The 15,574-nt window shown below is 40.8% G+C and overlaps 1 protein-coding gene across 2 annotated transcripts in view; it reads right to left on the bottom strand.

The window, feature by feature from the left end:
• Positions 1–15,574, bottom strand: part of mtss1 (MTSS I-BAR domain containing 1) — a 53,632-nt gene that overhangs the window by 16,596 nt on the left and 21,462 nt on the right. For both annotated transcript variants that reach the window (XM_054616998.1, XM_054617000.1), the window contains exons 4-6: positions 4,989–5,073; positions 3,422–3,513; positions 3,193–3,267 (exon numbers count right to left, since the gene is read on the bottom strand). In XM_054616998.1, the coding sequence (XP_054472973.1) occupies positions 3,193–3,267; positions 3,422–3,513; positions 4,989–5,073 (252 nt within the window). The remainder of the gene's footprint in view (positions 1–3,192; positions 3,268–3,421; positions 3,514–4,988; positions 5,074–15,574) is intronic.

A 15,574-nucleotide genomic window follows, 5' to 3' on the forward strand; every position in this document is an offset into this window, starting at 1 on the left:
ACACACACGGGTTAGTGATGGACCAGATGTTTACTGGTTACGTTTTTCTTTTCATTCAAACATAATCTAATACACTATATTTATGCAACAGTCCAAGAAATGAACTGAAGTGACCTGAGAAGAGACCGACTTGAGACTTGAGGACAAACTGAGCTTGTGAGAGTTTCAGGATGTGAACGAAGGAAAAGCCGGCAACAGAGGAAGTCACAGAACCGAATCAACGTCCGTTTAAAAGGGTCAGAGTAACGGGAATACACCATGGATGTGTAAAGAGAACCGTTTACTCCTATGGAAGGTTGTTAGTGGGGCATGAAGCAAAAATTTGAGTATTAAATTAAGATTAAAATCCTCCTCAACAGAGGCAGGAAAATAACTCTAGATTTAGCTATTTCTGTATTTAAATCTTTAAGGACCTGATGATTTAAATAAAGATTATTCAAGTGTTCGTACTGAGAAGTTGATTTACTTAGAAAAAAAAGATTACACGCTGAGTTACAGACGTCTCTTTCCCGATAGAAATAATAATTCTCAGCAGTTTTTCAGTTTAACTGTTACTGAGAAACTGGTGGAGTTTAATTTAAAGCTGCAGACTGAAGAGAAAACAATAAATTCAACACAGTTAATCCTCGAAAAGTCCCTGAAAATAAAGACATTTTTGGTACGAGTAGTTTTCTTTCACCGACAACAGCTAGAGCAGTTTATCCCTTATTACATGGTGTCCAAACACACACACAGCACTGTACAGAAGAGATAATTATAATGTGAAGCCCTGATTGGCGAGTGTACAGAAACGTTTTTTGATACACTGTGCAGCAAAAATGGGCGTGTGCGTGTGTGTGTGTGATGTGTCATTATGTGGTGACAACATGTGAAGCTGAAGCTCTGTCCGTGTGTTTGCGTTTCTGTTGCTTACTTGTTTACTCGTCGTCTCTCTGAGCCTCTCAGACGATACTCTGATAGTTCTCTGATTTAAGATCATTCAACACAAGTGAAATTTGTTTTAGTGTTTGTTCATCATTTCAAAAGCTAACTTTAGACGTAAAACCCCAAAAGTCTACGGCTTACAGACTCTTCACTTTGACTTAGTGCAGTTGGTGTTCCTCTACTATGAGAGATTATTCATATATTACGGTTTAGATCATCTGGATAAACATCTGCTCTGTTGACGTGTCCGACATGTTTTTACTAACTGACAGAAATGAAAATGAAAATAAGAACCAAGTTGTAATAAACCAAAATGTTCATGTTCATGTTCATGTAGGCGAAGAGAAATGAGAAGAAAGAAAGAAAGTTAATGAGACAGAAAGAGGAGAGAAGAAAAAAAGACACATGGCAGAAAACATGTTGAGAGATGTTCAACCCACATCAGACATCACTCTGTTTACCATGGGCGGGTCCGCACTGAGACTGTGTGTGTGTGTGTGTGTGTGTGTGTGTGTGTGTGTGTGTGTGTGTGTGTGTGTGTGTGTGTGTGTGTGGACTATTTCTGTGTCTGTGCATTTGCGTATTGGATTTGTTGAGAGGGACGACAGAGAGGGTATTTGTATAAAAGGCCCAGAGGTTTCATTTTGATTGCAGTGTGTGTATGAGTGTGTGTGTGTGTGTGTGTGTGTGTGTGTGTGTGTGTGTGTGTGTGTGTGTGTGTGTGTGTGTGTGTGTGTGTGTTTGGGCGTTTTTCGTTGCATCTCCCAACATATCGTTGGTCTTTCCTCGGGAGCTTTCAGTGTCTTTGATTATGGGATGGCGGCGAGGCCAGGTGCAGCCATGGCAACCGCAAGGTGTGTGTCTCTTTGATGGCCGGGGCGTGGCCCACGTGACTGCCTGGCAGTGTGCCCGGGTTGCTATGGCAACATGCCAATTCACAGGGTTAAAGTCAGTACAGGCCTCTCAGATCAGCTCAGTCTGAACTCTGTAATGATTGATAGTAACTTTAATGACATTACAGATTTATTCTCTAAAGTTCAAATCGGTCTGATGGTTTCCTACGATTCTGTGAAGTGTCTTAAAGTTGCATTCTCTCTACTGTCCATCAGGGGGCGACTCCTCTGGTTGTATAGAAGTCTATGAGAAAATGACTCTACTTCTCTCTTGATTTATTCCCTCAGTAAACATTGTAAACATGAGTTTATGGTCTCAATCTCTAGTTTCAAGTCTTCTTCAACACAGCATGATGTTCATTTAGTGAATGATGCTCCATTTACAGTCAAAGAGGCAAACTTTTTTACTGCTTTCAACCTTGACAAAGGCAGCGCAAATCCAGACCCCATTCCTTAGTTGTTACCTTCCACAATAAAAGCCCTAGACGTAAACACTGTAACTGTTTACTAGAGGGAACTCAAATTCACTCAAAGCATTTTGCTTAAGGAAAACCAATAAAATATCTTACAGTAGCTCAGACTGTACAACAGTTTACCTCAGACAGACGCTGCTCTGGGTCAAAAGGATTCTGCTAGTTTGTCCTCTGCCTGCAAGAATCTATTCAAACCTTCCATTGAAAAAGTGCTGCAACTGTCACAAATCCACATCCCTGCTGGTATGAATAGTTTAAATGCGACATAATTACATTTTTGTGACTTTCACTCAGCATGTGATTGGCTGCTGGGGTATTGATTGAAAGTGTATCTGGTTCTATCTTTGGCCTCTTGTGGAAGATGTCAAGTCGTGTAAGACCTTAAAAGTCCTGAGTGAGGGCAAACAAGTCCCAAGTCAAGAGCAACAACAGACAGGTTAAGATCAGTGATTAGTTTTTAGAAAACCAGCAGACGGAAAATCACCTTCTCCCCCCCGGCTTTTAAAACAAGACTAAACAAAACACGGCTGCTGTCCTTTTATTTTGGAGGGGAACATGTTTCTGGGGGATTATTTCTTCCCCTCAGGCTGACTGACAGGAGGCAGAGCAGAACGCAGCAGCAGCAGAGATGTGAAAACACTTATCTCAGCACAACGAGGTCCGGATCAAACAGACTCCTCGTGTTAGGATGAGGAGGATTATCTCAGTCTGAGGACGGTTGTCTTATTAAACGGTTCGCTTTTTCCTCTGAAGTAAACAAGATCTCCTCTCTGCAGCTTTGAAAAACCACTCAATCTTCTTTTTCCTTTTGATCGTGCGATGATGAAACTTGACAGTTTAATTGTTGCAGCGTTCATTTCACCTGCTGCATGTGAGAAGAAGGTGATGCTTGTTGTTCTTACCTTTCTTCATCTTCTTCTGCAGTTTGATGGTGTCTGAGGATTTCTTCTTGATGTCCGCTCTGGCCTTCTTGTACTCTAAACGACAAAAACAAGTCGGCAGTGAATTCATGTCCTGGTAGGCGTGTGTGTGTGTGTGTGTGTGTGTGTGTGTGTGTGTGTGTGTGTGTGTGTGTGTGTGTGTGTGTGTGTGTGTGTGTGTGTGTGTGTGTGTGTGTGTGTGTGCGCTTACCTTTAGCGTGGTCTTTGTCCAGCTGACTTGCCACTTTTTTCCACTCCTCCATCTTCAACTCCAGCGGACTGACGAGGCTTTCTGAGAGCGCTCTGAAACAAAAAAAAAAAAAGAGTAAAAATCTAAATGAATCTTTATGTTAAATCCTGTTTTCTTTTAATTCATCACTTTTCCAGTGAGTCTTGGATCTAAAGACATACATTGTATATTTTATTATTCATTAATGTAGCGCTGCAACTATGATTTATCTACATTATTGGTTATTTACTGATCATTTTTACCAATAAAACAATTTATTTATTCTATATCTCTCAGTAAATAGTGAAAATTGCCTGTCAAAATAAGAGAAAAGAGTCCAGGACGACGTCTTCCATGTTTTTTTGGGGGGTTTTTTTCGACTCACGGTTAGTAAATTTAGATAAATATGTAAAACAGAGAGAGGCAGCAAATGTTCACATTAGAGAAGACGAGATAAGATGATGTTTGAGATGTCTGCTTGATAATTGACACGCAAAAAAAAGATATCTTCCGGTCACGGTTGCTACAGGCAACGAGGCTTAAAAAGTGTGCGGCTGTGACGTAGTGGAGAGCAAGGTAGTTCTCCAATCAGAGGATCGGTGGTTCGATACCCGGCTTCGGCAGTCGCTGTGTCCTTGGGCAAGACACTTAACCCCAAGTTGCTCCTGAAGGCTTGCCATCGGTGTGGACTGGATGATGAATGTTAGTTAGAGTCTGATGGTGGCACCTTGATGGTAGCCTGTCATCAGTGTGTGAATGGGTGAATGATATGTAATATACTACTGACTGTAAGTCGCTTTGGATAAAAGCGTCTGCTAAATGACTGTAATGTAATGTTTCTTTAAAGACTTTCCAAAATTTCAAGCACTTCAAGCACCTTGTGAGAACAGTGATGAAAGCAGCTTTTATGTAAAGTGTTATTGATTTGTTTCTCTTGTGAAGCACTTTGAGCTGCATTTTATGAAAGGTGCTATATAAATAAAGCTTATTATTATTAATATTAATATTATTATTATTAAAATACAGCTGTGTGGTGCTGATATTTCTCTGTAGTTAAATGACAAAAACTAAAAACTAAAAAAGACTTTCTCATCCTTGAAAAAAACAGACATTATTCAACCTGAAAGTTGTACATTATGTGTGTGTGTGTGTGTGTGTGTGTGTGTGTGTGTGTGTGTGTGTGTGTGTGTGTGTGTGTGTGTGTGTGTGTGTGTGTGTGTGTTGTCTGACTGACAGCTTCTCTAATGACTGCAAACTGTATTGACAGTGAAATGGCTGTGACAGTGTTAACACACATATTCTGCACACACACACACACACACACACGCACTGCTGTCGTGTGTGTGTGTGAACACATTACAGTTGAGAGTAATTAGAGTCTTGTTCCTACACTGTCAGAGAGGTGTCATCACATCATTCACACTTCCACCTGTCCTCCTCCCTGCCAAGTAAACAACACAAGCAACGTGTGTGTGTGTGTGTGTGTGTGTGTGTGTGTGTGTGTGTGTGTGTGTGTGTGTGTGTGTGTGTGTGTGTGTGTGTGTCTTACGTGGTGAACAGTTTGAGTTTGGACTCGATGCTGCGGTGTCTCATACACATCCTGGTTAGTGCTGAGCCGATCTCCTTGGTGGCACCTGGAAAATGAAAAACAACAACAAACAGAGGATAAGTTTCATTTTCAAAACAAACTAAAAAGAGTAAAAACTTTATATATACTTTACTCTAGAGCATTGAAACTTCAAAATAAAGTGCCAGCTAATGACATATAATAGATTTTAAGACATATAGTCCTCATGATTTGAAGTGTTGAAACAGAAACAGAAAACGAAATGCCATTGTTCATTGCTGCATGAAGTGGTATTAAAGAGAATCAATCTGATTAAGATCTTAGTGTTGAAACAGTTTGTGTGTGTGTGTGTGTGTGTGTGTGTGTGTGTGTGTGTGTGTGTGTGTGTGTGTGTGTGTGTCTCTCTCTCATTTTGTTGATGAATTATGTAAGAGAGAGACCACCTCCTTTCACAACCTCATTAGTTGGATTGAACAATATCAGGTTTCACAAAATATTACAACAGTCGCCCTGTCGACAGTGATTTCTAAACCAAACACATTGCAGCATCTTTAATCATAATCAGAATGATTGACACAACATTTTATGATGACCACCTCTTTCACACAAACACACACACACAAAAAGTACACGTGTTGCACATTTAGAACTGGTACACTAAAAATTGCAAACATGTTTTTACACTAGACTGATGTGGAAAAAGGTTTAAAAAAATGAGATTTTTTTTTTTGTTTCTTAAACTCTGCAGGCTGTGTTTTAACATTTAGTTCTTGTTTTATTTCCAGCAGTGAACTCACAACATATTAAACACCAGCTAAGCTCTAAATTAATCCATTAATATAATAAGAATGCCTTATTAGATCAGAGGAAGGGCGGGACAATATTCACTATAAATCAAATTTACCTCGATATCAATAAATATAACAAGCACTGTAAGTGGAATAACTGTTTGAAGTGTTTGTTAAATGTTGTGTTTTATTATTTTAATCAATTTATTGTGAAGCAAAACCAATTACATAAAACATTCTGAAAATAAAGTTAAAATTAAATAAAAATAAAAACACACATTGTATTAATCAGGGATGTTAAACTGTGTTTTAACTTTTTATTTTATAATTCTATATTGATACTGTGATATGAGATTGATCTGCAACTATTTTGGTAATAAACCTATTATTTCTGTTTATTTAAAGCATAAATGCAGATATTCTCAGGTTTCAGCTTCTGAAATGTGACAATTTGCTGCTTTTCTCTGTTTTAGTTGAATGTAAACTGAAGATGTCTGGGATTTGGACTGTCTGTCCCACACAAAAAAGCAATTTGATTAAATGTAAATTGCTTTGGGAAATTGTGACGACTGAACAACTGATTGATTGGACGAATCATCGGGAGTATAACTGGCAGATGAATCAATCATATAACCAACTGCCTGTCACATTGATCATCACACCGAGTCGAGAACGCACACGCGGTGACGTTTGTTGTTTTAACACTCGTCTCCGTTCTGCGACGGAACAAAGTGACACAGCAGATTTACAGCGAAGAGAGAGTGAGCTGAGCGAGTTCACGCCGACTCATCTCCTGTCGTTTGAATATCTAAATCTGAGAGCTGCACCGGGAGGAGAGCAGGCGGGGGGGGGGGCACACACACACACACACACACACACACACACACACACACACACACACACACACACACACACACACACACACACACACACACACACACACACACACACACACACACACTAACGCTGAGTCATAGCTCAGTTATGTAAAAAATAAAAATAAAAAAAAATAGAAAGAGAGAACAATACCAGTGAAACGATCAGATAAAAATCCAACACCTCCAGCACTAACAGGAAGTGATGTCAGAGCGAAACCTGGACTGTGCACACTCGCCTCCCTTCCTCTTCCTGTAAGACATCTAGCCTCCTTCACCCTTCACACCTCCCTCTCTCCCCCATCTCTCCCTCTTTTCCCTCCATCCGTCCTTCTGCCTCCTTCCTTTCCTTTCCTTCTCTTTCCTTTCCTTTCCAAAACATTCATTATAGGCCACACATAGACACAACGTGGCAGAGGGCGGGTGCACACACACACACACACACACACACACACACACACACACATAAACTCAGGTATGAGGCGTGGGTTAAACGTTTAAGGTGTGGCGAGGTGTGTTTGCTTTATTTGCCTTCCCCTCCCTGTTGCAGCTTTGAGCTCAGGGAACCTCATTAAATCTAGAACGGTGAACCGCGGAACACCGACATTAACTTAATGCAGCTAAAGTGGAGGTTTCAAAAGTCTGTCATGCAACGTTTAGGGAGATGGGGGGACGGGACTGGTTTAATACCGGTCTGGTATAAAGCCAGTCCATTTGCTTTTAACCAACTTAAAAACATGACGTAGTTTCAAAGAGGAAAGATCAAACAATGGTAACAATGATTGTTCCAAAGGTCAAAGTTGGAGGAAGAGGTCGGTGTGGAAACTGTGTTGGATGTTTACAACAGACAATCAATCTGGCAACCTTATATTTTCCCTACAGTACGCAGTTATTGGAAGCAATTTGTGATTCTGTGTCTTTCTCAAAAACCCTTTGACATGAGGAGCCAGATTTTGGTACTCCATCATTTAAGGTATCGACCAAAATCACCCAGTACCAAGAAGAGTTGAAACTTCTCCAGTCGATCGATACCTCTACTTCATCATTTCTGTGCCAAGATCTAGGGAAAAAAAAAAAGACTATTTCTATGAATTTGCTGGCAGCCAATCACAGCAAGCATGCTTTGATTTAATGCAACATGTGATTGAACCACTACCGCAGCAGCTATGATCCATCCAGACAGGATTACCTCTCTGCACACGGCTCTGAAACATGGAGATGCCAGAGCCAGAAGCTAACAGCGCTAACAACGGTAACAGCGCTAACAACGGTAACAGTGCTGACAGAGGTGGTTACTGTGCAGTATCACTTTAAAAGGTACTAGTACGTGTACAGGCATCCTATTCTACTTCTATCTTATTATGTTATTACATTTTTTTGAATGCTAACCAGATGAACTGCAACTACAATAATACAATTCAACTTGTAATAAACCAAAACTATCCTTTAATTGACGGTGTTTTCATTTTGAAGCTGCACTGTTGTACTTTTTGCATTTAAATGTTATTTCAAAATGCTTAAGCAGTAGACGGCCCTGCCCTGTTTAATGCTGTAAATATCAATTTGGTAATGCATGAATTACAACATGTGTTACAGAGCTAGTGTGTGTGTGTGTGTGTGTGTGTGTGTGTGTGTGTGTGTGTGTGTGTGTGTGTGTGTGTGTGTGTGTGTGTGTGTGTGTGTAGTAGCCAGGTGTATTTTAAAATATAGGCGTTCGTTGTTTGTGTTCAGACACGTCCAATGCATCTCAGAGTCGACTTCAGAGAAAAATGCAACCTGACAAGATCAGACAGACTCCGTGTGGGAGTCAGTTTTTGTTTTTGATTTGCACGTTTTGTTTTGTTCTGGTTTTTGACGTGCTGTTGATTCACGGCTCTGAAGACGCTGGCTCAATTGTGTGTGTTTTTTGAGTTTGTCGGTACAGGATCAAAGATAAGGGGTGACATTTGATTAAGTAAGCTTTTCTTTGTGTGAATTACAGTGCGCATTACACCCACATGTGATTTGTACAATGGTGGACATTCAACAAAAATAAATAGTAGTTATATATCTGCATTTTCTTCCTCAAACTTTCAGTCTTCTCTTCTTCATTTTGCTGCTGCAACACTACATTTCTCTGCATATCACCGCCAACAGTAGAGCCCTGGAACAATGTGAAACCATCAGCAGCAATGAGCATCACTTCACCCCCGTGATTACGTGATGGCTTCCACAATCTGGTGCAGAAAAATGCAAACAAAACAGGAGACCCACCAACTAAAACGTTGCCTCCATAGCTCCACTAGTGGTCATAAAAAAACTGCACTGGGTACCTTTAATCTGCTGCCATAACAGCATCCAAAGAAAGAATTTTGGAAGCTGGCTGCAGCGGATTTGCTTCCACAAAAGCATTAATGAGATGTAACAACTGATGTTGTTTATTCGTTTATTCCAAAAAGGTTAGACGGGGTCGGGGTCAGGGGTCTGTGCGGGTCGGTCAAGTTCTTCCACACCAAAGTGAGAACCGTGTATTTATGGATCTGGCTTTGTGCAGAGAAGACTGGTATAATTAAACTGGAAAGTACCTTTGGCGACATCACATATAAAAAAAAAAAAAAAAAAAAACCTGGTTTCAATGTTTTCCATTCAGTTCAGAACTCGAAAAAACAGTTTGGCTTTAATACAAGTTGTTTACATTCTCATTCTTGTGTGTAATTAAAGCTAATGTGTAACGCTTTTCTATGAAATGCAAATGACTCAGCTAAAAAATATGTCATTGACTCTTCAGGTTGGAAAAAAAGAAGAAGGAGGAAAATAAAAAGCCGCTCCAGTCGTTCATAATTTCCCTCCGTTTTTTCAACAGTCACAACGGCGGCGAGACAGAGAGAGACCTGTTCACCCTTCATACCAAACGCAGATTTCTTTTCCAGCGACACTCTCCTCCTCACGGCTCATAATGTGGCCCTTTCACAAAACCTCAGAGCGTTCACTCCTGTTGATTTCTCAAAAAAAGACTCAACAGAGACTAGTCATCTCTTCTTCTGAATCCACTCCCTAGACTCTGATGTCACGGCGAATGTGACCGCCAGGGAGACAAACGGGGTATTTTCATCCCCGTTTGACCTCACACCTTTAGATTTGAGTGGATTTTTTTCCTACAGGTTAACCTCTATGAGAAAGTGTTAGAAGATATTTTGATTAAGCAGAATGGCCGACCTATCGAGACACAGGGGCCACAAAAGTCGACCCATATTGGACCCTCAACCATCCGCTAAAGATTCATGTATCTTCTTCAACAATAAATAGTATGTTTTTCCGATTATAGGAAAGCTTACCAACAGGGTTTCCCACAAGCTCAGTACTTTTGGATCTAAATGTATAAATATAAAAATACGGGATGCGTCAATAACGTGCCAATACTGACTCAATTAGCTGGATCAAATATCGGTGACAATGGAGCCAGTCCATTCCATGTCCATATACTATATACATACATACATACTGGAAATATAATTCCTGTTAAAGTTTTGACCAATTCGTTGATTCATAAAAAAACCAGTTGAATTGTAATTTTTGTTCATTCTGAAGATTTTTACCAAGTTTCTGGTGCACGATTTATTATTTTAATAAAAAAATCTCCTCGTTGCATATGGTTAATCAAATCAATTTCTAAACATTTCTCATGGAGGTTAACGTTTAGGAAAAAATCTATTCAAATCTAAAAGGGGTGATTTCAGAAAAAAAAAATCTGTTCTGAGCTGAAATTGCAGGTCAAATCGTAAAAAATGTAAAAGGGCATTTGTGTGCAGATTCTACTCTTAAAGATATTGCTCTCTCAACTCCCTCTTTCTCTTATACCGATCCACTTATTGATTAACTGACCGGTTTGACCAGTCTGGACGGAGCCGGACTGCCTCCTCACCTCCGTTATCAATCACACATGCACACGGTTGACCTGAGGAGATCTCCATTAGGAGCTAGTCAGCACTCTGCGGGTCGTCTTGTGATCCGTTTTGTGTGTGCGTGCGTTGAAAGAACCCATGATGCCACAGACGTCAACTGTTCCCCGGTTGCCAGGGGAAACCAGTCATGCGGAATCACCAGAGAACGAGACAAGAGGAGTTAGGCTTTCGAAATCAGCTGATTGTGACGAGATTTATGTCAATTGTTTTTACATCTCTTCATACCGATCTAATCATCCCTCCTCAGCATTACCACTGATGCCTGCAGTCATCTACACATTTGAGATATCCGTTTTTTCCGAGTGTTACAAGTACATTCTGTCAGTGCGGTTAGAGGCAACGCCGTAGGAAAAAAGCAGAACGCAAGAATATGGCACCGCTTGGTCACAAAAGATTTAATGCCAGAAAGCGATCCAGACAGAGCCTCCATCTCTGTTTACTGAAATATAATAGAATGAAGGCTCATGTGATTTAATTTGAGGTAAACTCAATCTGGTGTAACTCGACATGCAAACACACAGTCAGGAGAAAGAACTTACAACAGCAGCAGTGGTGAAAAGGAGAGCGAGAGAGAGAGAGAGAGAGAGATTTTGGCACTTGCACAATTTAAAACCTGCATTCTCTCTACTGTCCACCAGGGTGCGACTCCTCTGGTTGTATAGAAGTCTATGAGAAAATGACTCTACTTCTCTCTTGATTTATTCCCTCAGTAAACATTGTAAACATGAGTTTATGGTCTCAATCTCTAGTTTCAAGTCTTCTTCAATACAGCATGATGTTCATTTAGTAAATGATGCTCCATTTAGAGTCAAACAGACCATAAAGCAGGGGATGCTTTAGGGCGGGGCATACTGTGATTGGCAGATCCCTGACATAGACTTATATGCCATCTCTTCGTCACTCCAAATATAGACACTATTCTATTTATTGGTTGCCAAAAAATACAACATGGCGTCGGCCGTACTCAAGGATTCAAAAAGGCAGTCCATAAACCAATGGATGACGTCGGGAGGACTACGTCCACTACTACTATACAAGCTATGGTTACACAAAAAAAAATACAACTTGATGTTTGTTCCAAATTTGAAGGAAATTCGATCAAGACTTTTCTGTGAGACGGACAAGCCGAAAAACACAACGCCTCTGACCCAGTTATGTATCTGAAGTTAACTGCTAAAAGGTGTTTTGATTCAAAGATATTCAGTGGTTGCGTCTGTTCTGGTTAATAGAAAGCTGCATTAGGAAACACAGAGTGGTTAAAAAGATTTGTTAAATGTGTCTTTGTGGCTCCGGCTGAGTTCAAGTCCTGACGTTTCCTGCTTCGACACACCACGAGGACGCTGTCGGTGCCTGTTAAGGTATCCACACTCACAAAATACAGTCAAAAGTCATCCGACAGTGAAATGCGTTCTGGCACGTTCTCCCATAAGAGAAACTCCCACGTCGGGAGTGAGTTGAATTACTACCGAGATGCCCTCGAGCTAAGCTCTGACGTCCCCAGCTGTCCCTCTGCTCGTCCTGGTAAACAATCCCAGGATCACAGAGAGAGGAGAGCAGTACCGAGGAAACCAACCACAAGATTCACACACACATAAAAACCCACCGGACCGGTTCTGACACACACACATTCACACACACACACACACACACACACACACACACACACACACACACATACACACACACACACACTCCCCTGCGGGTCTTATGAGGGGCTGAAACAGAGAAAACAATTAAGTGTATTTGCATGCTGACAAGACGTGTCGGCACAAAGAGTTTCACAGTGTGTGCGTCACCTGTTTCATTTGATCTGGAAGTGAAGGTTCATCCCGTAGAGAGTTTTTTATTCTTTTTAACCACCAGATGAAGAGACAAGCAGTCATATCTGAGTATCTGTATTGTTATAGAGTGTGTTGCGTGACTACATACAAATAAACAAGTACATCATTTCATTTGCAAATCCCAAAAGGGTTGTTTTCAAAGCGACAGGAAGCCGCAATGCACTTCCTGTACCTAAATTAAAAACAATAAAGACTTTGATGCAATCGTAATATATCTCTCTTGGCTTTTTAGCACATTCAGTTTGTTGGCAAATGATGTAGATTTTAAGCTATGATGACAAAGTAAATATGAGAGTTGAGTTGATTTTAAAACAGTACGTAGCTATACATCATAGTGGGAGCATTTGCTTTGTTCTAAATGCGACTTCTAGTGTGATTTTCGGAAACAGATGTTCTTATTTCTCCGATTTATGTTTTTATGAATGGCAACAGAATTGGCTGAACGTCAATCTTTAGTGCCGATCCACACGCCCAAGATTGAACCTGTAGGCTAAGCGTTAAAGCATGTTGTCCTAAATGGCCATATGATCGCCAATCGCTCGTCAAAAAAAAAAGAGTGATATATTCAAATCATTATCTTGTGCAGACTTTGACTTGACGTGTGTGTCCTGTTGGAACTCGCAACTCAAAAATGATTGGAAAGCAATCTCAAGAGCTCAGAAGCCGCCAAAACAGCTGGAGAAAATTAAGCAGGCTGAGAAACGAGCGCACACATGATCGACAACACAGGTGAAAACACACACACACACGCACCACACACACACACCACACACCGCACACACACACACACACACACACACACAGTGGAATGTGCTCGGTCAACAGCCAGTGTGTGAAGGCAGTATTAGCTTTATGCTGAGCTAACTGCTAACAGATGGCAACAGCCCTGAGTTTGCAGCAGAGCAAAGCAAGTTGAACTACAAAAAGGTGCCAAAAGGGGCTATAAAAAAAGGTAACGACCCAGCTGGGCCGAACCAAAGCCATCGGACCAGTTTTCTACCAAAGAAACTCCTGTTCAACACATGTAAACAATGCACAAGGACGTAAGACGTGGGTCGGGCCAATCTGGTTTAGATCTGAAAATGTAATTTAGTGTGCGTCGAGTTGCATGAAATGCCCAGTGGGAAGGCGTGTGACCATGCACTGCATTCCTATGTAGAAGTAAGAGTCGGTTATGGAAGAAATAAAGACAAATTATAGCCTCAGGTCTCTGGTGATAGACCGTACCCTGGTCTCTTTAGAACATGGGGAACTCAAAACAATAACTGTAACATATGAATACACATCAACATTCAGTTAATCCAGGGAGACGGCCACATGGTTTTCTGTAAATGATACCAGGGCTAAAACTAACAGGTTTATCTGCTGAATACTTTAAAATGTCTTGTTTTTTTTTCCAATTAACAGTAAAAATCAAAGATGCTCAGATTACAAATCATATACAACAAAGAAAACTCTGGAACCGGAGAATGATTGGGTGATCACTTATCAACATTGCTGTTGGCTGATTGATTTATTAACCAACAGATTCAGCACTATTTGAATCCCAGCAGCTGACACGGTTTACATCAGCAGCTGGGTCATCTGTGACCTTTGTATTCTTTATGGAATGTCTTTTGTCGCTGATGATTTTTGAAACATCCCCTCCAGATTTCACTCTGAAGACTCCCAAAATGGCTGTTGATGATTCGTTTTTAAAGCTACATTGCACAATGAGTGAAAGGTTCAGCACCTCTTTTAAAAAAATGACATTCAATCAATCTGGGATCCCACTTTTCCCTCACATACCGAGATATTGGAAGCAATTCAGGATTCGGTGTCTGTCTCAAAAGCACTACTTTTTGAATAGATTTTGAACCCCCACTACACTACAGCAGCAGCTACAACATGGTAGCCGGCTGCTAGCAACAAGCTATCGGTGGCAGCTAGTGGTGCTAACAGCGCTTACTATGGCAACAGTGCTGACAGTGTTAACCTGGGGGAACTGGAGGATGGTTGTTACGCTTCTCCAACAATGCAGTCCCGTCAAATACTCTTATCTGTATCTGTAACACTTAAGGGTACTTGGGTACTTGTTTCGGTAATGGTACAGTAGTATTTTAAACAATACCCAGTGTACTTTGGACACACTTTGAGAGTAGAGGACATTTTGTTTGCAGTCTATTTTGTGCATGTGAATTTCCTGTGTTTATGAGACTTTCCTGACGATGACTTCTACGAGGTTTTAGTAGATTTGAGCCGCCGTAACAAAATTCATTCACACAAAAAAAAAGCACATATGACATCAGTATGAGACGCTGGCGCTGCAGGTTAAACAGAGAGATAAACACATTCTGTAAGTGATGGCTGCTCTTCGAGTGTTGAAACCTTCTCCTCTTGCCGTTGAACCATACTGTGTGTCTTATGACATGCATCATGATGGTACCTTATGATGGTGATACGTTAGCAGGCTGTATTCATGCTCCAGGTGACGTCATGTGCTGCAGAATGTGATCCGAAGCTGCCTCAAGCTGCTTATTTCACATAAACCTTAGCTATTTATCTGCTCATTCTGCTCATAACAGGTTGTGTTTTATGTTTCTAGAGCTGTAAACATGAACGCCACATTTATATTTTGCTTTTTTTTGGGATAAACAAATACGAGCGCTAAAACATGACGGAGCAGGTCGGCAGAGGCTTCCATGGAGAGGAGCGGCCGTGATTCACACACACATACGCCCACGTTACTGGATTTCCTTCAAATACCAACTGATTTCTGTGTGTTACATAATCAAACTGGCAGCTGACTGTCTTCACAAAACCACAAAACCCCAAAACACTGCAGCTCTGAATGCTCTGGCAGTCCCAATCCACGTCCTCCGTGTATTTATACAGCATGTAGTCAGGGCTCATTACTGTATCGTTTATTCACAGGAGAGAAGATGTGATATTAAGGTTTCAAGAGGGCCTACATTAGCTTATTAATGCAGTAAAGAAAAAGAATGTGGACATGATAAACACACACTGGTTTTTTTAGATGATATAGTTCTGTCAACTTAGTGGCAGTGTTGTGAAGGTTATTGTCCTTTTTCAACGCGACTATGCACAAAGCAAGCTCCATAAATGAAATGGTTTTCCCAGTTC

Source organism: Anoplopoma fimbria, chromosome 17, assembly GCF_027596085.1.
Source record: "Anoplopoma fimbria isolate UVic2021 breed Golden Eagle Sablefish chromosome 17, Afim_UVic_2022, whole genome shotgun sequence".
Lineage (NCBI taxonomy): Eukaryota > Metazoa > Chordata > Actinopteri > Perciformes > Anoplopomatidae > Anoplopoma > Anoplopoma fimbria.